Source organism: Amblyomma mixtum, chromosome 8 (assembly GCF_055824585.1).
Source record: "Amblyomma mixtum isolate Tamu chromosome 8, ASM5582458v1, whole genome shotgun sequence".
Lineage (NCBI taxonomy): Eukaryota > Metazoa > Arthropoda > Arachnida > Ixodida > Ixodidae > Amblyomma > Amblyomma mixtum.
In genome coordinates this window covers 139,090,732-139,115,322 of record NC_143019.1, presented here as the reverse complement: position 1 = coordinate 139,115,322, position 24,591 = coordinate 139,090,732, and the positions used below count along the sequence as shown (strand labels likewise).

The 24,591-nt window shown below is 50.0% G+C and overlaps 1 protein-coding gene across 1 annotated transcript in view; it reads left to right on the top strand.

Annotated features, from left to right (window-relative positions):
• Positions 1 to 13,661: 13,661 nt before the first annotated feature.
• Positions 13,662 to 24,591, top strand: part of LOC149334614 (uncharacterized) — a 133,752-nt gene continuing 122,822 nt past the window's right edge. Inside the window, exon 1 of the mRNA XM_089557963.1 lies at positions 13,662 to 14,068. Coding sequence (XP_089414089.1) covers positions 13,662 to 14,068 — 407 coding nt within the window. The remainder of the gene's footprint in view (positions 14,069 to 24,591) is intronic.

Here is a 24,591-nt window from a genome sequence, read left to right as displayed (position 1 = left end):
AAGTCGTCATAGCTGTTTGCGTTTCCTTGTTTACAAACATCATAATGCACTATGTTTGCCTTAGGATGCTTGAAACGTTTGGGGATACACATGTACCCCTTTCCCTTAGTAACAGCCGCAATATAATTGTCATGCTAAGTTATGCGTGTGCTGTCCGAGAGATTTGCGGGAAAAAGGCACACACGCCGCACCCACTACCTTTTGTGGGTGCTGATGTTGAAGCCTCTCCATTTCTCCTTTTCTTGGAACTGGAGAGATTCCTACGGGTGGCTTGAGCCTGCCGCGGTGGCTGAGTGCTTGAGGCACTCGGCTACTGAATCTGAGGACTTGCATTCAATCCAGGCCGCCATGTTTCAATAGAGGCGAAGCGTAAAACGCATGTGCTCCGCGATGTGTGGGGATAGTGAAAGCGTGGTGACGCACTGCTGTAACTCTCCTCAACAGGGATAACCGCAAAGGCGCTGCGCACGTGGGATGGAATTAAAGGATAGGCTAAGAAAGGGGGTGGCGTCCCCAGGTGGTCGAAATTATTTGTAGCCCTCGACTATGGCAACTATTTCTCTATTTTCTTTCACGTACCTTCCTTCCCTCATAGCAGTGTTTAGGTACCCACCGGGATAGTTACTGCAGTGTACGTTTCCTTAAAAATTACTTCTTTTTCTATTCTGAGACGTCTTTTGGTGGGAATATATAGTGTACGCATCACGCCTTCGTCTACGGAGCCGCTGCCGTCACCGATTCGCCCGGTTAATAGACGTCTTTTAACATACCGAAGACGTATTAGTGGAGACTTATACCGGTTTACCGGATGCCAGCTGGCTGCCCCCACCCATGTCGCTGCGTGTGCGCACGAGTTGTCCAGTAAATCGCTATACGTTACCACATATACGTCTCCGGTAGACTGAAAAATGGCTACTGCTTAGCTCAGTTAGCCAAGCGGGAACCCTAGTGAATCCTGTCGCCGCGGCGTGAAAACCTGTTTTTGAGTCGTCGCGGCCCCCCCGTTGTGGTGGCTCAGTGGTCAAGGCGCTCATCTACCGAGCCAAAGTGCCCGAGTTCGAACCCGACCACGGCGACCGTGTTTCGATGGAGGTGAAACGAAAAGGCACCCGTCTGCTGTGCGATGTCAGTGCACGTTAAAGATCCCCAGGTGGTCGAAATTATCCTGAAGACCTCCACTACGGCACCTCTCCTTTCACTCCCACCTTCCTCCCTTCCCTTACGATACAGTTCAGGTGTCCGCTGAGATATGTGAGACAGATACTGCGCCATTTCCTTTCCTGAAAAACCAATTTACATAGTCGTAGTGGCGAGATTCTAACAAGTTGGAAATTTTCGCGGCGCCACGCCGTTTAATCGTTCATTCGCTTGCATGTGAACCAGCCTAAAGCAGGATGGTCCAACACTGCTTTCGCCACTGGGACCATGCAGACAACTTCGGCACAGATGGACCAGCGTCCTCGCTCCTTCCTTCTATCACACAGCGGCTGAACCGAAGCACTGCTCACTGGCTGGGCTCTAGCGAGAAATTGTGAGGCAGCAGAGAAAGCGGCGCCGTCTCCCTTTCAAGCGGTCGGCGAATCACATGATTAGTCACGTGGGAACAGCTGGTGAGGTGGCGGTCTATGCAGCTGCGGCAAGTCACTTAGTATCACTCCTTCACTTCAAGGTCAAACTGTCATGCACGGCGAAACTCGCTCGACCTGGCCACTTGGCCGGTAAAGCTTTCGCATTGGCATCTCCCAGGCTAGCTGGGCGAGCTCAGCGTTCCTCTCCCCCTCGCGTGCACACTGCCCATTTTGTGGTTTTCTCCCCGGGTGCGTGTGGTACGCTGCATCGATTGCTGCTGTTCTGTCTCCTCGAGCAGAAGACTGGTGTTTGCACCCTCTGTCTGGATCCGCCGTGATGGCTACTCGCACCGCCGGTTGTCGGTCGCAGCTAGTTCTGATTGTTAGGGCTGGCACAGAGGCCCACTGTGCCAGCGGGCCTCTGTGCCAGCCATTGTGTACAAATTGTGTACAAATTACTCCCAACTGACGTTCAGGCAAAAACTTGTACTCTTTTTTGTGTTCTGTGTATAGGTGTCTTCAACTTGCGGAACGTAGCCCTGCTAAATAGTACCCCACTCATTAGTAGAAGCAGCATTCGTTTGATGACCGTTTCAAATACACATGATGTTCTGTTGTCGAGAAAAAGGTTGAAGATCTGTGTATATCGATCATCATCAGCCTGACAATGCCCACTGCAGGGAAAGGCCTCTTCCATGTCTCTCCAGTTAACCCTGTCCTGTGCGCGTATTCGCCAACTGCAGCCTGTACAGCCACAAGGCTTGAAACCACGGTGAATTGATCACGGTGACTGAAGATTGTCACAACGGCTTACCTAAAAGGGATAATAAATCCCTAAATAATGCTGAAAAGTCTATACCAACCTATTGTTACTAACCATGTAATATTTAGTTTAAAATCAAAACTGACATTCGAGCGCTCTGAATAATCTGTATAAAAGTATGCAGAAAATGTTTTGAAGATCTTAAACGGCGTTATATGCCACTAAGCATCACGATTTGCGACCTAAAAGGGAAAAAATGAAAAAAAAAATGAAATTAAAAAAAAAACAATAAAATTACAGTACAGAGAGCAGAGTCGAACGGCCGACCTTCCATACGCAACACGTGCCTCTAAACCACTGCGCCATAGTGGCGATGTCAAGCTGTCGTTCTGAATGAATGTTTATAACCAGCCTTAATGTGGCTGCTACCTGCCGGTGGGCAGCGCTGTCATCGCTAGCTGTACCGGCTGCATTTGGCGAACAGGCATCCTGTGCCAGCTGCAGCCACCGTATCCCTGCAAGCTTCTTAATCTCATCCACCCACCTAGCTTTCTGCCGCCCCCAGCTGCACTTGCCTTCTCTTGGAATCCACTCCGTTACCCTTAAGAACCAGCAGGTATCTTGCCTTCGCATTACAGGCCCTGCCCAAGCCCACTTCTTCCTCGTGATTTCAACTAGGATGCCACTGACCCACGTTTGTTCCCTCACCCACTGTGCCCAGTTCCCATCTCTTAATGTTACACCTATCATTTTTCTTTCCATAGCTCACTGCATTGTCCTTCACTTAAGCTGAACCCCTTTCGTTAGACTCCACGTTTCTGCCCCATAGGTGAGTACCGGTAGGATACAGCTGTTGTAGACTTTTCTCTTGAGGGATATTGGTAAACTACCATCCATGGTGTTCTTATTCTTCTAGTTATTTCCCTCTCATGATCCAGATCAATGGCTACCACCTGCCCTAAGTAGATGTATTTCCTTACCACTTCCAGTACCTCACTACCAATTGTGAACTGCTGTTCCCTTGCGAGACATTACTTTGGTTTTCTGCATTTAATTTTAAGACCTAGCGTTCTGCTCTTCCTGACTCATTGATCATGCTTTGCAGCTCATCTCCTGAGCGACTTAGCTAGGCAATGTCATCAGTAAATTGCAAATTATACGGATGTATTTAAATAGAAACCTGCTGTTTCATGCACGTGCGCACTCAAAGAAAAAACTATATGAATGGCTCAAAAATTCTTCAGGTATGTTCAAGCCAGCCGCACACTTCCACGCTGACGGCATTGCCGCCTTGTTAAAATTCTGTCAAGCACATTTGTGCCCGATTATTTTCCTTATCTTCCGAACCTGTTTCACAAAGAAAACTTGGATGCAGTGTCCCTTAATAATGGGCCCATGTACTGTGCGATGTCGGCTTACGTTAAAAACAACCGCAGGTGGTGGAAATGAATTCAAGCCCTTCACTACAAAGTCTCTTTTAGCAAATAAGTGTCTCTTTGGGACGTTGAACTCCATAATTTACAATTTCTAATACATTCTACCGCATCATAGAAGAAGCAACTGGCAGCACCTCCTAGGCGTGCTGTATTACTGCTCGACATGCATCTCTATTTTAAATGGCTCATTGTGTGAAAGCAGTGCTAGATGCTCCAAAAAAGAAAAAAATGTAAATGTGGCCTGCACAATCCTGGACGTCGTGCAACAAAGGATAATTATAAGGGCTCGACAGTTCTCCGGAGCTTGCACAATATTTTATGATCGACGTCCGGACAGATAATAAGTAAAAGCACCTCAAAGGAGCTGTGAAACACTGCTTGAAGAGATGCCGGCTATACTTCATATGGATTCTTTATGTCACACAGATGCAGACACAAAAAAGATTTACAGGAATTGGTGCATAGGAGCGGGAGTTATTCAATGATGAAATTTAAAAATACAAGCGAACAAAATGCTGCCCTGAACTCGATTTTGGCAGGGCTTCCCATTCTCCTTTCACTCTCTCAATGACTACATAGGGAAGGGAACAATCAAAACATCCTATCTGAGCACGTCGCGGAAGTTTGCACATCATGGTTGTCTGTTCGCTGTAACTCACTCTTGTCAAGGCTGGCAGCATCGTTTCCTTGGTTACAACAACCATGTGGACGCCCAGCTAGCCCAGCAATGCTTCATCGTCATGTCGATGGCTCTGAAAAGAACATTGATCAGTGGCTTTCCCTGACTTATCGCAACTCGAGCGCGAGATACTCTTTAGCATAGTGCGTGCTGCTACCGCCCCGCGTACCATGCCTTGCCACTGCGCGGAGATGACAGGAGCATGGCGCAATCTGGCGGCCGCGTCCGCTGATCGTCCTCAAGCTGCCGATGCGCACTGGCAAATGTGAAACGAACCTTGGCTCAGTGGTTATGGTGCTCGGCTGCTGACCCGAAAGACGCGGGTTCGATCCCGGCCGCGGCGGTTGAATTTCTTTGGAGGAGAAATTCTAGAGGCCCGTGTACTGTGCGATGTCAGTGCACGTTAAAGAACCCCAGGTGGTCGAAATTTCCGGAGCCCTCCACTACGGCGTCTCTCATAGCCTTAGTCGCTTTGGGACGTTCCCAAGCAACCACCGATATCCTTCGGACGGCCGACAGAGGTCTATTTCGGATGTTCTGTATGTCCGCTGAACATCCGCAAACAGCCGGTAGACGTCCGTCGGCCATCCGAAAGGTGGCCAAAGGTATACGGTTCGCCCGCCGACGGACGTCCAGTTTAGTACGTCCATTGGCGGATCTTTCTCGAATATTCGCATATATGGTGCATGCGTGCTTTTTTCACTCCACGCAATGCAATAAAACCAAAAACAGTTTGATGCATAGCACGCATATTTTATTGTGGTTGATGATACATCAGCAGAGCAATGGGTTACATTCGGAAAATTACTTAAATGTGACTCTTCAAATGTGGCAAGCTTGGGACACACATCCGTAATCTTCCCACCCACAGGATTTCTGAAATAAAAAAGAACGCGGCAAACATCAGTCATGTGAAACAAATGGCATAATGTAGTAGCCCAAGTAAAAACATTGGAACCAATTAATGGAAGTGTTTAAAGGGGTGGAGACACCAAATTTGTGGTTCGCGCGTTCTTAGTTTCAAACGCTTCTTATGGCTCCAGGAAGCATGATACACACTGAAATATTCATATATTCACAGTGAATAATTTATTATCGCATTTTTAGGTGAACGATTTTCGGTTTCGGTTTCGGAACGCCGAGTTGTACAGTGACGTCACAGAGGGGGAAGATCAACTACTTCGCCTGGTCACGTGGGCCCACAAAAGTTGTGACGCACCTACTGCTGCATCGTCTGCTTTCCCACACACGTGCTGACCAGCGCATATGAAAACAAACAACTGCACGTCTAGTCCCAGCAGCTCGGATTCTGACAGATCTGATTCCAACGAGTGAGGACATCGACTTTTTTTTGATCACACGCTACTATCGCCTTCGCGGGTTCGCGTGAGGATGCGAAACACTGCAAAATGCCAGTGAGCATCGCTGCGCCGCTCTACCCAAGCTGCGCCCACAACCGGTGTCACACTTCGCCGCCGTGCAGCAGTACCTGAGCGCTGCTTGGGATGGTGTACAAATATCACAAGAAAAGACAAGATCGCCTTGTTATCAGAGCTGCCAGCTATACTCGAGCAGCGACAAAGCATATACCTGCTTATGTTGGGGGCTTTCGTCAACGGCACCGCTCGCGGGCGCTCCGGGCGACGAGCTCTGCTGCTGCCTGGCTGCCGTGGTCGTCGCTAGGCCTATAGCCTGTTTCGCAAGCGGCCGACGCTTCGGAAGTCGCCTGCGCTATAATAAAAGGCCTACTTTTCACAAATAGCTTTAGTGTTAACAGCATCATCTCACAATAAAATAATATTATGGTCAATCTCCTCGACGCCTTCGGCAGCGGAGCTTGCGGGCGCCAGGCGAGCCGGACCCGAACGTCGGGCCAGCGGCAGCTGCGAGGCGGTTGTGGCAAGAAATTTGCTCATATCACAGTTGTTACCTCTACCAGCAGCTCAGTATTAGTCAGCGATCCTCAAAAATGACAATTTTTTCACATTTCTTGTCCCATGGTTTATTATTTACGTCAAGAACACTCTTCAGCTCGCTTTTATGACGTCGGCAGACGGTATCCAGGCTGGCCGACCGGCCGGCAGGCTCGGCGTACTTCACGTCCGCACAAATACAAAACAGCCATGCTACCAGAAAGGATATGCTTCCTAGATTCGAGATACGACAGCATGACTGTGCTAAAAGTGTATCTTTCGGCAACGACACTGTTACAAGACGCTCTTGTAGATGGCGCCAGCTGTACCGGGAACACACCCTCCGCTACCTCCGCTGTCGGAGAAGCAGCCAGCCACTCCCGCAGGCGATGCGCCCAGCCGCCGAGCGCACGGGCCCGACGGCCGCCGTCCTCCTCACCCTCTTATATACAAGTGGCAGACGACTCGGATTCCACGGCGTCCCCACTTGAACAGCTACGCAGCAGACCCAGCCATGTATTCCTCCTAATCAGACCTATGTAGCCCAGACTGTAATAAACGTTCAATAATTTCCATCTAAAAGAAGTCCTCAGTTACTAGAGTCATCCTAGAATAGACAGGCACGAAACATGGTGTCAGAAGTGTAAAATTACCGCCAACGCCTCAACATGGAGAAGATTCCGCCACCTGCGAAATTCGAAACCATTGGCAACGCAGCGGAACAATGGAGGGCCTTCAAGCAGAGCTTCACGCTGTACCTCAAAGCAACCAACACAGCGAAAGCACCGTCCGACCGGCAAGTAGCACTTCTTTTGACCGTCGGAGGCTCCACGCTTCTTGACATATATAACACTTTGGACTTCGGGAAACCAACAGGAGCAAGACCACACCCAGAATTTGACTACACGCATGTGATAAGCCTTCTCGACGCGCATTTCTTACCGAAGCATAACGAACTGTACTCGCGATACGTCTTCCGCTCACGAATGCAGCAACAGGAAGAGCAGTTCGATGACTTTCTGACCGACCTGAAATTGAAAGCGCGCGACTGCGGGTTCGGGAACGAACGAGACAAATTGATCCGCGACCAGATCGTCTGTGGAATTTACGACGAGAGAGCGCGAGCGGACATTCTAAAGCTCGATGACCCAACCCTCGAGAGAGTTGTCAAAGTGTGTCTTGCTCATGAGGCTACAAAACACCAACTGAAAGCATTTAAAGAGGGATCAGCTGCAAGCAACAGTGAAGTTCACACTGTGAAAAAGCAGAACCGTCGCAACTATGCCAGTAAAAGTCTAAAAGAAGAAAGGAAACCTCCGTTGATGGCGAATCTTCCGAAATGCAAGTACTGCGGAAGGAGCCACGAACGCAAAAGAACAGCCTGCCCAGCTTGGAAACAAGTGTGCGTTAAGTGCAGAAAGCGAAACCACTTCGCAGCAGTGTGCAAAGGCAGCAGGGCAGTGGCTAGTCTGGAGGTCGATAGCGACGAAGGGGACATTTTGGCAGTTAAGAGCGAAAAGCCCAGCTCAGTCTACACGCTCTTGGAAGTGAACGGAAACAAAGTAAAGTTTCAAGTAGACAGTGGAGCGGCAGTTGATGTGATTACAGCCAAATACGTCCAGTCACAGCAGCTGAGAGCGAGCGCAACGACACTGCGGACATGGAACGGAAGCAAAGTTTACTCCAAAGGCAAAGCCCAGCTTGAGGTCACTGCCAAAAATGGAAAGAAGCATGTCCTGGAATTCGTAGTTGTTGCTGATGAGCTCACACCTCTCATTGGAAGGAAGACAGCAGAAAGCATGGGTCTCATAACAATCGATTATGATCTGGTAGCTACAGTTAACGCTCCAGAGGAAGCCTTCACAAAGCGCATAGTGGAAAAATTCCCAGACGTCTTTGAAGAAGCACTAGGGACGCTGCCGGGAACAGTACATCTGGTAACAAAACAGGATGCAGTCCCGAAAGCGATAACAAGCTGCAGAGTGCCTGTCAGCATAAAACCACAGCTTGAAGAAACCTTGCAAAGCATGGAGAGAAGAGGAGTAATCAAAAGTGTCACCGAGCCAACCGAGTGGGTGAGCCGAATGGTCGTGGCGATGAAGAAAAATGGCGACATGAGAGTGTGCATTGACCCACAAGCGCTAAATGAAGCGTTAGAACGAGAGCGCCACACATTGCCCATTCTCGACGACGTCTTGCCAGAGCTTGCAAAAGCCAAGATCTTTTCAAAACTAGACCTACGAGAAGGGTACTGGCAATGCTGCCTCGATGAAGAGTCAAGTCTAAAGACCACGTTTCAAACGCCCAACGGCCGATATCGATGGCTGCGCCTACCATTTGGGTTAGCGGTCAGCAGTGAAATATTTCAGAAGAGACTGCAAATGGCACTTGAAGGACTAAACGGAGTTCTGTGCATAGCAGACGACATCCTCGTCTATGGAGTTGGTGAAACTGAAAAGGATGCTCTTAAAGATCACGACAGAAAGCTCGAAAACCTAATGCAGAGATGCAGACAGACTGGAATACGTCTGAACAAGAACAAGACGCAACTTCGCATGAGCACAACGGTTTTCATGGGACACGTGCTGACAAAAGAAGGACTGAAAGTGGATCCAGAGAAAACAAAGGCAATTCAAGAAATGCCTCGACCAACTGATGTCCAAGGCATACAGCGGTTTTGCGGAATGATCAATTACCTGTCCAGATTCCTGCCCGGAATTTCACGAGTGTTAGAACCTGTTACGTCCTTTATTGCTGGTGGCAGGGTACAGACTGGCGGGAAAGCCGCCAACACGTGACACATGGCCAGGGTCCTCTAGGCTTGAAGGAATGCCAAGCCCGGAACACCCTGCCGGGGAAGCAACCAGCGGTTCCTCCTCTTCACACATCCCAGAAGCGAAACTGTCCAATGCGTAGCTGGCAGAACGACTTCTGAGTTGGTCAACATGACGTCTCCATCGACGACCGTCCTTGGTGACGACCAAGTACGACACTGGTCCTGTGACAGCATCCACAATGCCCGGCAACCACTTGGGCCCATAGAGATAGTTGCGCACAAACACTCGATCCCCCACATCAAACAGTCGCACTGCCTGGCTACGGCGCTGCATCACCTGCTCTTGTTTCTGCTGCACACTGGACTGCAGGTCAGGATGCAGACGCTCTAACACAGTTGAAAGTTTCCTGCCCATTAGCAATTCGGCCGGGCTCTTGCCTGTTGTAGCATGAGGCAGGATATGCTGGGTCATTAAAAACCTAGCCAGACGTGTGTCGATATCGCCTCCAACCATTCGCTTGAGTACTCCCTTGGTTTCGCGCACCATGCGTTCTGCTTGACCATTCGAAGAAGGGTGATATGGGGCAACGGTCACATGTCGGATTTGATTCCGGCACATGAAGTCTCTGAACTCCTCCGAACAAAAGGCAGTGCCATTATCAGAAACAACAGTTTCTGGAATGCCATGGGTAGCAAAAAGGAAACGAAGCTTCGCACAAACTGTAGCTGTCGACATGGAATTCATCCGGCACACTTCCAACCACTTTGAGTGAGAGTCCACCACAATGAGGAAAACTTTGCCTTGGAAGGGCCCAGCAAAATCGATGTGTAGTCTTGTCCAAGGACGCTTGGTGAATTCCCAAGGGTGAATCTTTGCAGCTGCTGGCGCAGACCTGGATTCCTGACAACGTGCACAGTCTCTCACCTTCTGCTCAACATCTCTGTCGATTCCTGGCCACCACACGGCTCCTCTGGCAAGCCCCTTCATCTTGACAATTCCTGGATGAGCTGTGTGAAGAATGTCCATGACATACGGTCGAGCTGGCTCTGGAATGACCACACGACTGCCCCACAGCAAACAACCTTGGTACACCGACAGTTCATGCTTGCGGCTCACAAACGCTGCAAACTCTTCTGGCAGCTTACCCTCTGGCCACCCATGCTGCACCCAATTGCAGACTCTAGCCAACAGCTTATCCCTTGACGTGAACCTTGCCACCTTCCTAGAGTTCCATGCTACTTCCGGCGCCATTTCCAGCATCCCTACTTCCCAAAGACGCTGCTCCTCTTCCTCTGCCCTACTGGCTCTCAGTGGTAAACGACTGAATGCATCAGCATTGGAAAGCTTCTCCGCTGGTCGATACTCAATTTCATAGTCATAAGCCGATAACATGAGGGTCCAACGCAGCATCCGTGGTGATAGCACCTGGGGAATGGGCTTGGCATGGTGCAACAGTCCTAAGAGGGGTTTGTGGTCTGTCACAATTTTGAAATGTCTCCCATATAGAAACTGATGATACTTCTTTATGCCAAAGCCGATGGCGAGCGCTTCTCGGTCTGTCTGGGCATAATTCCGTTCTGCCGCACTCATAGTTCTCGACGCATATGCAACCGGTCTCTCGCTGCCATCTTCGCACACATGACTCAACACAGCACCCAGTCCGTACGGGGATGCGTCACAGGCCAGCACTAGGGGTTTGTTGACATCATAGTGCACCAGAACATGTGATGACTGTAGCAGATCTTTCGCCTGGCGAAATGCTTCTGCCTCAGCTTCCATCCAACGCCACTCGCGACCCTTGTCCAACAGCCGGTACAGTGGCTCCAAGGCATGAGCTGCTCCTTTAAGAAACTTGTTGTAAAAGTTCAGAGCTCCTAAAAAGGCTTGAAGTTCCTTTTTGCATGTCGGCTCTGGGGCCTTGTGAATAGCACGCACCTTGTCTTCTGTCGGCTGCACACCTGCAGAGTTCACACGGAATCCCAAGTAACACACTTCCTCAACACCAAATTGACATTTGTCAAACTTTAGTCGCAGACCGTCTTCATGAATTCTTTTGAGCACTTCTTGTAAACGAGCATTGTGCTGCACCTCATCCTTTCCACCGATCAAGATGTCATCCAAGAACACAAGAACACCATCAATTCCATGCAACAGTTCTTCCATGTACCTCTGAAAGATAGCCACTGCCACTGCCACGCCAAATTGAAGACGGGTTACGCGGAACAGTCCCCGATGTGTTGTAACCGTCAACAAGTCAGCTGTTTCTTCATCAACAGTCTTCTGTTGATACGCCTGTCCGAGGTCTAGCCTTGAAAACTTCGAGCAACCTGCCAGCCTGGCAAACAGCTGCTCCGGTGTCGGCAGGGGATACGTTTCCCACTGCACTACACGATTGACTGTGCTCTTGTAGTCCCCACAGATCCTTATCGATCCATCTTTTTTGACAACTGGAACGACAGGTGTTGCCCACTTCGAGTGCCGCACAGGCTGGAAAATGCCTTGGCTCACCAACTTGTCCAGTGCTTCGTCCACCTTCGGTCTCAATGCAAACGGTACTTGTCGTGGCTTCAGAAATCGCGGCGGAGCTGCCGGGTTCACCTCTATGCGTACAGGAGGCCCTTTACTTGTCCCAAGTCCAGGCTCAAAGACTGAAGAATACTTCTTGAGCAAGGCTGTTGTTCCCCTACTGCCAGTTCGACTCGGCTCGTACACACTGTGAACACCACTCAGACTTATTCCCAAAGACTTGAACCAGTCCCGACCGAGAAGTCCGATACTAGCACCCTTAACCACCACCAATCGCAGGCGATGTTCCTGCCCCTTGAATTCCACCTTCACGGTCAGTTCACCCAACACTCGTAGTTCCTTGTTATTGTAAGCTCGGAGATGAAGAGTACTTGGGCGCAACGCCCTTTTCGATATTCGCAGCTTCTGCATAGTCCGGTCGTTGATGACTGAACACACTGCACCAGAGTCCACCTCCATCTCTAGGGGACTTCCGTTGACGCGCACTTCCACTCTCACGGCTGGCTCTTCACCAGACAGCACGAACACGTCGTAAACGTCCGACGCAGCATTCTTGTGACGGCCTCCACTGGCCCGTTTTTTGTTCTGAGAGTTGGGTTCAGCCGAAGCGCGAGCTGCCGCCTTCCTCCTGCATGCTCTCACTATGTGCCCTCGTTGCTTGCAGAAGTGGCACTGCATATTCATGAATGGGCAACTGCTTGGCGAATGCGCACCCTTGCAGCGGAAACATACGCTTGTGCTCCCAGGCGAACCAGCCTGCTTATGGGTACCCTCCTTGGCTGTCACTGGCGCAGAGACCTTCGCAACACACGGGTCGAAACGCTGCCCGCTCACGCTGCCAACTTCACACGATGCGGCACTGCCGCGAATTTGCTCGGTCTGTCGCTGCGCAGATTCCATAGCAATGGCTTTCTCCCGAGCTGTAGCAAACGTAAGCTCCGGCTCCGCCAGCAACCGACGCTGAAGGGTCTCGCTTCGCACCCCGCACACTAGCCGGTCGCGCAACATGTCATCGAGCGACGCACCGAAATCGCAGTGTTCCGAGAGACGTCGCAATTCTGCGATGTAGTCGGCAATTGACTCACCGGGCTGCTGTTGACGTGTGCCAAACTTGAAACGCTGTACTGTCACCGACGGTCGCGGCGAGAAGTGGTTTGAGAGACGCCTGACGATCTCATCGTAGGCCACGGCCGACGGCGCATCCGGAGAACAAAGGGAGCGAACGATGGCATACGTTGCTGGGCCGCAAACGCTGCAGAGCGTTGCTCGCTTCTTCTCGTTACCGTCGATGTCGTTTGCTTGAAAGAAAAATTCGAGGCGCTCCAAATACAAGGGCCAAGACGTCGCCTCTGTTGGAACGAATTCCCCAATCGTGCCCAGCGCAGTTGCCATTTTTACCTCGTCGCCAATTATATGTTACGTCCTTTATTGCTGGTGGCAGGGTACAGACTGGCGGGAAAGCCGCCAACACGTGACACATGGTCGCTCAGGGTTGCTTGGCCCTAAAGATTGTCCCGCTATAACAGAACCATTGAGGAAGCTCACAGTGAAAGACACACCGTGGCACTGGGGAGAAGAACAAGAACAAGCGTTCCAGAAGGCAAAAGATGCAGTGACAAGAGCTCCTATTCTAGCATACTTCGACACGCGAAAGCCAGTTGAAATACAATGTGACGCCAGCGACCTCGGACTTGGAGCGGCTCTCATCCAAGAAGGAAAACCTGTATCTTTCGCCAGCAGAGCACTAACACCGACAGAAAGTCGCTATGCCCAGATCGAGAAGGAAATGCTAGCAATCGTATTTGCATTGCAGAAATTCCATCAGTACACCTTCGGAACAGCTACAACGATCATCAGTGATCACAAACCTCTTCAGTCCATCATGAAAAAAAGACTTGATCAAGTGCCAAGACGACTGCAAGGTATGATACTGCAAACGCAAAGATATAACATCAACATCGAGCACAGACCAGGGAAAGAACTACTTCTAGCTGACACGATGTCGAGGGCATTCCTTCCCAACCGCGACAGTGAAAGTGAACTAGAAAGCATCAACGTTGTGAACTACCTGCCAGTGCGCAAGGAAACCCTGGAAAAAATCCGCAAAGCGACGGAGAAAGATGACTTCCTGCAAAAGCTTAAGTCAATCATATTGTCAGGATGGCCACAAGAAAAGCACCAAGTGCCGCGAGACATGCGCGTCTACTACCCATTCAGAGATGAACTCACAGTGGAGGAGGACCTCATCTACAAGGGATTACGACTGCTCATCCCATTGTCTCTGCGCCGTGAGATCAAAGAGAAACTTCACGCATCGCACATGGGAATTGAGAGCTGTCTTCGGCGTGCTCGCGAGTGTGTATTCTGGCCAAGGATGAACACAGAACTGAAGGATTACATCGCAAGGTGCGAAGTGTGTCAGAAGCATGCGCATTCCCAACAACGAGAGACACTCATCCCTCATCCGGAACCGAGTTATCCGTGGGAACGAGTCGGATGCGACATCTTCGAGTATAAGGGAAAAAACTTTCTCGTTACAGTCGACTATCTCAGCAACTTTTGGGAAGTAGATCAGCTGAAGACGACAACCTCAACCCAAGTAATCCTCAAGCTGAAAGCTCACTTTGCTAGATACGGGATTCCAAGAATTCTGGTGAGCGACAACGGACCCCAGTTTGCGAGCGAGGAGTTCGAGAGGTTTGCTAAAAGCTGGAACTTCGAACACAAAACGTCAAGTCCAGGTTATCCACGTTCGAATGGAATGGCCGAATCAGCGGTAAAAACGGCAAAAATGCTATTGAAAAAAGCGGAAGAAAGCAAGTCAGAACCGCAGTTGGCATTCCTAGATTTTCGAAATACACCCCTGCAAGGATTAAACGCCAGCCCGGCACAACTGCTCATGGGTCGCCGCACCAGAACGACACTGCCGACCACAGCAAAGCTGCTTGAACCCGAAACGATAAACGTGACCGGCAAGAGGCAGGCAAGAAGACAACGAACAATCTTTTATCATGACAAACATGCCAAGGACCTGCCAACACTGAAAGAAGGACAAGGTGTGACTGTCCGACCGATTAGAAGCGGACCATGGTCTAAAGGAACCGTGACAAAAAGAGTTGATGACAGATCGTATGAAGTCAACGTGGGAGACAGCGTTCTGAGAAGGAACCGCGTGTTTATAAGAAGCCCACCAAAGAGTGCAACCAGCAACAAGGAACAAGAACAGAGAGAGCTTGAGTCCGAAGAAGGAAATGCTGAAACGGGAGACAACCAAACCAATGATACTGAACGGCAAGAAACCCAGCAGCACCCTGATGTGACTCGCACGCCGGCACGACCTCAAAGAACAAGAATGCTCCCAAAGCGACTTCACGATTACCTGGTTGGATGACGGCAAGCTACAAAAAAGGGAGGATGTTACAAGACGCTCTTGTAGATGGCGCCAGCTGTACCGGGAACACACCCTCCGCTACCTCCGCTGTCGGAGAAGCAGCCAGCCGCTCCCGCAGGCGATGCGCCCAGCCGCCGAGCGCACGGGCCCGACAGCCGCCGTCCTCCTCACCCTCTTATATACAAGTGGCAGACGACTCGGATTCCACGGCGTCCCCACTTGAACAGCTACGCAGCAGACCCAGCCATGTATTCCTCCTAATCAGACCTATGTAGCCCAGACTGTAATAAACGTTCAATAATTTCCATCTAAAAGAAGTCCTCAGTTACTAGAGTCATCCTAGAATAGACAGGCACGAAACAGACACTGCCTGCGGCAACGCCGGGCGACGACCTGCGCGCTGGTCCCAGACTCCCCTAGTCGTCGCTAGGCCTAGCTGGTTTCGTATCGACTTCGCAGCTGAGGACGCTTCGGGACTGGCCAGCGCTCAGAAACGTGCTCCGCTCGGCACCCCTTTACTGAGAACTCGTCCCATAATAAGAGATATGTTCGATTTCCACGACGTCTTCAGCAACGGAACTAGCAGACGGCAGGCGAACCGCACCAGGTAGCAGCAGCACAAAACCGATGGGATGAAATTTGCTTGCTTCGCAGTCATCACTTCTACCAGGAACTCGGTATTTGCCAACGATCGTCAGAAACGATGCATTTTTGATATTCATATATCCCAGGGTTTGCTATGAACGTGAACAAACAAAACTATCGCGTTCTTCAGATGCCGGCGGTCGGCACGAAAACTGGCGCAGGCCGCCAGGCTCCAAGGAGTGCGCCTTATGTCATCATGACGCTGCCGCTCTCCGCGTTCGCATTGGCTGCCGCTTCCCGTCGTTGCGTTTGCCGCGAGCGGCCCGCCGTTGACATCTAGCAGGCCGGACGCAGGCGGCGAGCTGCAATCGGACGGTGCGACGCTGCTCGCAACGGCGCGCCGCAAACCGAGCGAGGGGCGGTTAGCAGCAAATGCGGCTCGCTGGTGCGTCGACTGCGCTCACGCGGCTGTGCCCCGCTCATCGTACGTCACTGTATTTTGGTATGACGTCACTAAAACTTTAATTTTTCTTCCCACCTTGTGACGTCAGGGTTGATGGCGCTAGCGATGGCTCTAGATCGTGAGAGTGAGCATTTAGGTAATCTTTGAAACCGAATTAAAATATTTTCTAAGCGTTTGTTGTGTCCAACACCTGGCTGTCAGTGCCCTTGCATACATAGGAATCCCATAGCAGGCTTTTTATAGCTTCAAAATTTGGTGTCTCCACCCCTTTAATGCTGCAAGTATAAAAGACGTACAATGCACTTTAACAAACACCTCACTAAGTATAAGGCAATAACAGCTCTCACTTTTCCACACCATATTTTACAATGTATCTGTTCTTTATTTTCATGGGCCTTAGGGCACTAACCTGCGCAGCACTGTACGCGACTGTGCACAGAAAGCCGCAAAGCTTCCGTTGCGAACCACTGCGACTTCACGTGCTTCCTATGGTCTGCCTTTCGCGCGTTGTCACTCTTTATATAGGCACAGTGAACATAGCGGTGCCTTAAAAATTAACAAGATGCGAAAACACTCCGTCCCGCAACTTTGAAGAGGAGTGGGAATTAGTCGCGCGAGTTGAGGGCTCCCGGAGCTGTGTGATGTAGGCTCCCAAAAGTGTGAGAACAGCACACACTTGTGGAAGCCATCTCCTCGCGCTTACTGCTCCCACTGTCCTGTGAACGAATGTTATATGAGCATGCTGCATTGTCCTAGAAGCAAAGTTCCAAGAAGTGTACTGGATACATACCTTCGTAGGCAATCACATGTGCACTAAGCCTTCTTTACACCAAGGTCGACGCAGTACGGGATTCCGGTGTTCCAGAAGAACTTCAGGCGCTTCCCGTATCTTTCGAATTGACAACTTGCAGAATAACGAGCGCCCTCTACAATTTTCCAACCGAAAACTCTCGTTCGCAGACGGCAATCTCGCATTCTTGTTCGAAAAGGGAGAGGGGAGGCCACCATCTCTATGAGAGGGAAGTTGTTGAAAGGACACAATAGACCAGGGGCGCGAAAGCGAGGCGCGGTTCGAGACAGGTGCTCGTCAACGGAATGCCTCATTGTAACCTTTAGACAACAACCCTTTACGCTGTATCTCGAAAGCAGGTGGTGACCAGCGGGGCTTCAGGTCCACGCAGATTTGGGGGCGAGGCCCGCATATCTTTTCCAAGAAGGTTACAGTGGAGGGCTGCTGACAAACCTCCCCTCACGCTAACCCCCTCAGGCAGCAGGGCAGGAAGCGAAAACGTGCCTGTGCACGAGAGTTTTTGGTTGGAAAATATCTTCCTGTAAGTCAGCTTTCCTGCAATTTTGCAAGTTGTCATTTCGTCCACAGACCGAACAAAGCCACATTTTATAATAACAGAGCTATAAAGATCTGCGCGACACTACGCGACAAATCAACAACAGCGCTACGGAGCCGTACTGATGGATTGGATTGGTCTGACCGTGAACTGACATCTATGATGATGGTGATAGCAGAACGCACGGGAGTTACAGTGAACTAGAAGTAACTCTTTCCAGTTCACTATAACGGGAGTTTTGATGCTTACGAATGGTTTCAATGGCAAGTTTAGCTATCAAAACAGTGGACATGTCGCGCAACTCCTCTAATTTGGAGAAGTTTTATAAATATAAAACTAGTCATTGAGTTCTTGCAAAATTCTGCAACACCTGCTTCTCCTCTTAGATAAATTTAGCTCGTTGGCGGCTCTTGCACTGCAGGTAGGAGTGGAATCGTACCAATTTACAAACGTCTTCGCGTCAAACTCTCCAATTGATGCAAATAAAACAGTTACATACACGGAAGACTCGAATTTTCTGTGAAATAAAAAACGTCCATACTCATGGCCTGGGAAAATACTCGACCTTACATCCTTCGGACGTCCACCTCGTCTCTCATGCGGATATACAAAAGTGGACACTGTCCGTACGTCCGGCGGATGTACGAATACGGATATCCGAAATCGGATTGTGTTCGTACGTCCGATGGACGTCCGATCTCGGCAAATGACGTTCGGATCTAGCTCGTACGTCCGACGGATATCTGTGGTTGCTTGGGTTAAACCACATAAACCAAACCATCTTTTTTTCTTTTTGTCCTTCCTTGGGACCGAAACGAACGCTTGTAGAATGCAATGGATCGATCAGGTCGATCCATTCATAGATCATAGATGTGTTCAGAGAGGTGAAAAGCCCTTCACTGCAGAACAATAGCCAGAGTCTGTGGTGGTGTTTTTTTTTTTGTTTGTTTCGCTTCCTTTGAAATGCTTTTACATAAGGCAAAGGTGTTGGTTTTGTTGATCTAATACAAACCCCCAAAACATGGCAAAACGTCTATTCATTTATTAGCACAGTTTGCAGTACATTTACAGTTCGTCCAAGCATAAAGCTCCCACCCGATGATGTCACGTCCACTGCTGAAAACCGCCACAGTGTGGTGGCACCATCAGCGCCATGAATTTGTTTTTGCGAGCTAATTAAAATATTAAAAAACGGAATATACGCGTTACGACCAGTGCTAATGGCATCACTATAACTCATTCTATGTAACCAACAGACAAAATAGCGCACTGAGTATGTGTTTCGCGGCCCCTTCAAGACCTAGCCTTCCCGAGACGATGCATGCGGAAAGACATCTCTGCGTAGCGAACGGGATAATCGCGCACCAGGAAGTGGGAAAACCAGAAAACGCTTCAGGTGCGTTCAAGGTGCGACCCAGCATTCAAGGTGCCGTAGTGGTTTAGTGAACGGCCCGACAGGCTACTGCGAATCGCGCTTCGAGGACCGTCGGCTTTGGCTCCTGCCGTACCCGTACTGCAGACTTTGTCGCTTCTTTTGCCCTTGGACACTGTGCGGATGGCCGCCGCTTCGGATCTGGCCTTTGGTTCGAAAAGTGTCGAAAGGCATTTCGACTCCGCGCCCGGCTCGCAACAAGATCTGTGTTTTGGATTGTGCGATACCCATGCTGTGCCGCATATACGAGAAGTGCTTTGCGATTGGACGGCGATGGTCAGAGGCGGACCACCGTCAGACACCCCCCCCCCCCCCCACCCGCACACACAGACCTATGCCTAGGCAGACCTATGCCTAGGCTGGGTGTTAGACATAAACACACATTTAGTCGTTCTTTAGGAGCCAGTGCTAACGCATGCAACCCACATCTCTCTCACCACTGCCACGTACCTATACCTCAAGGTGCGAATGAGGTGTCCACTGACCCAGGGAGCCAGTTATGCGCCCTTCCTTTCCTCAGAATCATCGGAGTATAGAACTTTGTCAACGCCAAGGCCAATGAACGCCGACAGCCTTATCTTCAGTGCCGCGTTTCTGCCACGATGTTGTCGACGCCAACGCATGCAGCGCACATGCGCCTTTGCTTTCGAAGCTCCCGTTTTTGGTTTTGACTGCCCAGTTCATGTTTAGCGCGTTTACACTCCCTATCTGTTGATAAAAAAACCCTCGCACGGTTGGCAATGTCGACCGGATGATCAGACTCGGCCCGACTTGTGCGAGTACCTACAAAAATCAACCCAAATGGGAGTTTAAATGGTTGACGACCATCTTTAAACTCCATATGCAAAAACATTTACTCCATCAATACGCAGTAAAGATGTGCTAGATGACCTATTTTACTCCGTGCACTCAGTGATGAGGCATAAAGGAGGATTCTCCTCCTTATAACTCCCATGTTTAAGTGGCGTTTCTTGGTCTCAACGCACCCTAAGTCCTCAGTGGAGTAAAAAAAAACACACCATTTTCTGCAATCCGCCCCGCCACCTAGCGTTTCGTCTGCTTCTGGTCAGTCGTCTGATTATGGCGGTGTGTGACGACCGCTTGGTTACCATCATCGCTCTACTAACTTCTGCTCCTTCGTGGGTCATGGTCAAAAAATGCAGCGCGAAAAGACAAGGACAAACGAAGAAGTGGACAGGACTGGCGCTGACTACTTCAAACGGTACAATTTTCCTTTTCAGATGGAAGGAGAGGACCCTGGCCTTGCAAGTAGACATCGCGATAAGATTCACGCAGGTTATGGCGGCATCTTGCTTGCTCGAGGTAGATAGAAAAGAGCCCAATGCAGAAGAAATCTGATGAACTAAAGTGGCTGTTTGGGCTTTCTTTAACTATGATGACTGACCAACAAGCCTTTTAATAGCGATCGCTTTGATGGCGGAGTACACGGCGGAAGTGGTCCGCGGGCGAGCCCACGACACTATAGACCGTTTTCGGCGCGAGGAGGAAAATAGCCTTGAACCGGCGCGCGCGCGCCGCCCCTTCTCCTCCTCCTCTCTTACTGGTATGCGTGGGCGGCAAAGTACGCGTTGAGTGACGTTCGTGTCCTGCTGTCTTTTGCACGAGAAAACAGTTTTTACGAGTTCTGACACTGACTGTGAACATGAATCGTGAGCCGAGGTCATCAGGATTCCACTGCGCTGTTTTTGGCTGCACCAACTACTATCGCAAGCGGAAAAAACTAGTCGCAGAGCCATGTGCACAGCATGAACAGCCGCAGCGTCAGTGCGGCTGCGACGTGTTCCACCTGCATTGCTTTCCGTCAGATGAAAACGAGCGATGTCTTTGGCTGGCTAGCGTTAACAGAGAGGATTTTGTGCCTCTTTGATGTCACATGCTTTCTTCTCTAGCAAATAAAAAATGATGTGTGGCATCCGGACGTTTGGCCACTTCAGTCAGTGACAACACTTGGATGCCTGTACAGCTCGTGACCTGCAGTCAAGTATGAAGGTCACAAAATCAGAGTAATTGAAGTAGATAGCTCAGATAAGCAGAAAAAAGACCTCTCCAAAGTTTTTGTTGTGTGCTAAATATGACAGCAAATGATATGCGATATTACAGCACTACCGAGTAAGCAATGTTGTTGCAGCAGTGTTGTTACCGCGAACAACCGGGCCTTGGCAGAAGCAAAAGAGCGTGCTCACTGCACCAGTCGTCAGGATACCAAAAACTTGTGTGAAGACGCATAGCGCTCTTAACGTCGACCGCAAACGCGCTTGCTCACCAAAGCACGATCGAGCTGTGGGTGGCGTGGCGAATTTCTACTGCCGCGTGGCAAATACCCATGCAACCTCTCATCTAACTTTCTCTGTTTAGTGCGGACATTTATTTAGGGCCGCAACACTTTTCTTTTGACGAGTGAAGAGTGTACACGTACGCGAAAAAAAGCGGCGAGGCAGCGAGAACGACCATTGCTCGCGCTCGCTCGGTGGCCAAGCCCCAAAGCAAGCAATGATGACATACGCGATGTCAACTAGCGTAGACAGTGCTTTCGTTCGGTGCCTGCCCGCGCTGGCTTAGTAAACATTCTCGCACCTACCACCTAGACCTGCTCGTAGGTGAGCATTTATCTCGAAGTGATAACCAGCTGAAAGGCAGAGAGGAGGCCAGGCATCAGACGCCTGAATCTGGCACGATGCGTATCTCGGTGAGAAGTGCACTGTAGTACCTGCCTGAAATTGTGAAGTGTATACGGGTCAGCTTTCACGAAATTCATCACCGTGAGTGGTCCAACAATACAGTTCGCGTCTGCGCACCACGCACATTTAAGCAAAGTGAAGTACGGCTAACGTAAACATTCATGAAGTGACTTTGTTATGCTGGAGGTAATCGTACTCTATCGAACTCAATCAGATAGCATAAAAGAAGCTTGACGGCTGCCTGTGTCGCTTCTTCGACCGCCGTCGTAGATAGCGATGCGACCGTTGCTACGCACTACAGCAAACAAACAACTCGTAAACAAATTTCGTTTGCCTAGGTCAATCATCGGAACGACGGTGGAAGTGCCTCCTGTCCCATAATCCGATGTAGTTCCGGCCATCACTAAACCAAACGGCGGCAGTCTTGCTCGAAAAGCTTTTCCCGTCACCCAGGCGCATTTCTAGCATACACACACAGGCACAAAAAAATCAGAAGCTCCGAAACACCAATTTGCGACGGCTCCGTACTGCACCGTGGGCGCAGCACAAATGCGCGCGCGCATACCAGCATGGCGCTAGGGACAAGAACAGAACATAGACGGCGCCACCTCCCCAAAATGGCGGCGCCCTAGATGAAATGGTCTATAGACGCTTTACAGCGGCGTATCATGGGGGCTGCCATCTTTGATCACGTGATCACGCCGCCATTACTCGCCTCCTGACCGCTCGGCGCGCGCCTCGTCGCGACGGCTGCGGCGTCTGATGTTTCGGTTCCGACAGGCAGTGTTTCGGCTGATACGGTTGTAAAGGAGTGGGAAGACGACACTGTGGTTGGTGCGAAGCTTCGAAGGACATGTCAAAACCCCAATTTGATCACTCTAGGCGTGAAAACGTGATCGGGCTTCATGTCGCGAAGAGCCGCTGAGCTCTCCGCCTGTTCGAGGCAACGGGTGGATCGCCTGAATGCCGCTGAAGGCTTTGCTTATTATTTTTTATTGTTATTATCTAAAACACCAAGGTCTAATGACCCTGCGGCTGCGCAGGTCGTTGTCGTATTGTGTACATGCATGCAGACACTGCTCTAAAACGCTCACATGCACATCGTACTCATTTGTTTACAACTTGTTAAAAGTGCTTAGGAAGCCTAAAATATTGTTGGTTTGCTGTTGGTTTGCTAAACAAAGGAAGGCGACAAAAATAAATAAACAAACAAATGTTACCCAATCATTTAAGCAGTACAATGCATCAAGCAGCCTTCACATGACTGCATGCAATCGTTTACAAGGATTCCGCGATATAATTGTTATAACGCGCGCATGGAGGAGCGTTCACTACACGAAGTTCACAATTATGTCAGCCTCGCATAGTATAAAATTGTGGTCCGCTCCATGCTCGATATGCGGACATGAAATTGCTCGAGGTCTCGTTGTGGTTGTAAGCAATCAGCCGAAGTCACTTTCTGTCTCGCATGGATCGCGAGGAAGTGACAACCGCGGAGCACAGCAGCCGTAACACAAATGCTTTATTCCGATTGTGGTCCACGAAAACCGCGCTACTTGGAGCGAAGTTCAACAGTAGCACCAAGGTGGTGTGTAATACACGAACTGACGGTAAGCGTTGACCGCTCGCACGGCTATGCACTGCACAATATGCAGTAGAGGTATAGGAGCGTAAGTCGTCTTTTTTTTTTTTGCGACGTTTCGGTGGCAGGACAGCTTGTTCATGCGGCTATGTTGCGCACTTACCCTCGCAGATTTTCGGGGATCGAGACCTTTCTTTCTATATTGGCTGTCTTGCGCTGGCGAACATGTGTGTTGCGATCGCCCGTTCGGAAAGGGTGGATGCCCAACGGGCGCGAACAGGGGCAGTACGTATTTAGGCAATTCGGTTCCGTGAAGCTCGCAAACGATCGCATCCCGCCCCTTTAACTCTTTGTCGCAATTCTTGCAATCCACAGCAGAGCATGTATTTTCTCTTTCCACATTTCCACTGCTGCGTCGAGGCATACACGCCGGCGACTTACGAGGCAAGTAATGGTGCCGTGTTCCGAGCGCACGTGTGGCGCCATCTGGTCTCAAACGGAAGAACTGCGCGCTGTAAACGGTCTATAGTGGATATCCTCGGAGTGCTATTTCTGGAATGGCGTCTTTTGCCAAATATCATTTCAAACTTAACGCTGCCAAGATGAATTGGAACGGCATGCGCTATGGGAGTGGATATTTAGCTTTTACTTTTGTGTAGACATACGTGTGGTCTAGGCTTTATGTGAACCGATTGCGTTGTAATATGGTTGCGTAACATAATCTACTTTCAAGGACGCGTTTGCATGTGTGATAATCGGTTGTGCTTTTCGGGGCGTAGTTGCCCACTCATAATAATTTAATTTGTTTTATAGCGTTGGAAAGTTTGGCAATTTTTTCGAAGTGACTGTGCCCCAGGTATGTCACATGCATGCGCTGAAAAAATTCGACTGGTTGCAGTCACTTGTGTTTGTGTGTGTGCCCTAGTTGCCCATTGTTACGCGGTTGTGATCAAAAGAATTTTGATGTAGGATGATTTGTCATAGTTGACTGATGGCAACCACAAAAATCTATCACCAATGCTACGCGCGAAGCTGCAGTACTGCGCTATTCACTACAATGCTGTTTGTTTAGGTGACTGACATCTTGCGTCAACAATGTAGTGGCGCCGCACACCATACTAAAATGTGTGTGTGTGTGTGTGTGTGTGTGTGTGTGCGTGCGTGCGTGCGTGCGTGCGTGCGTGTGTGTGTGTGTGTGTGTGTGTGTGTGTGTGTGTGTGTGTGTGTGTGTGCGCGTGCGCGTAAAGGCGTGATAGAAAGTGCCAAGCACTTCTTTGCGGAATGAGGGTGGTGTCTCGTCCTTCATCTCTCTATATGGTGTCAGTAATGGAATTCGAACCCACGCCCACAGTGGGTGTGGGTTCGGAGGTCCTCGCTGGCATACTCAAATATTAAGCCCGCAGATACGGCTTATTTAAGAGACAGCTGCCG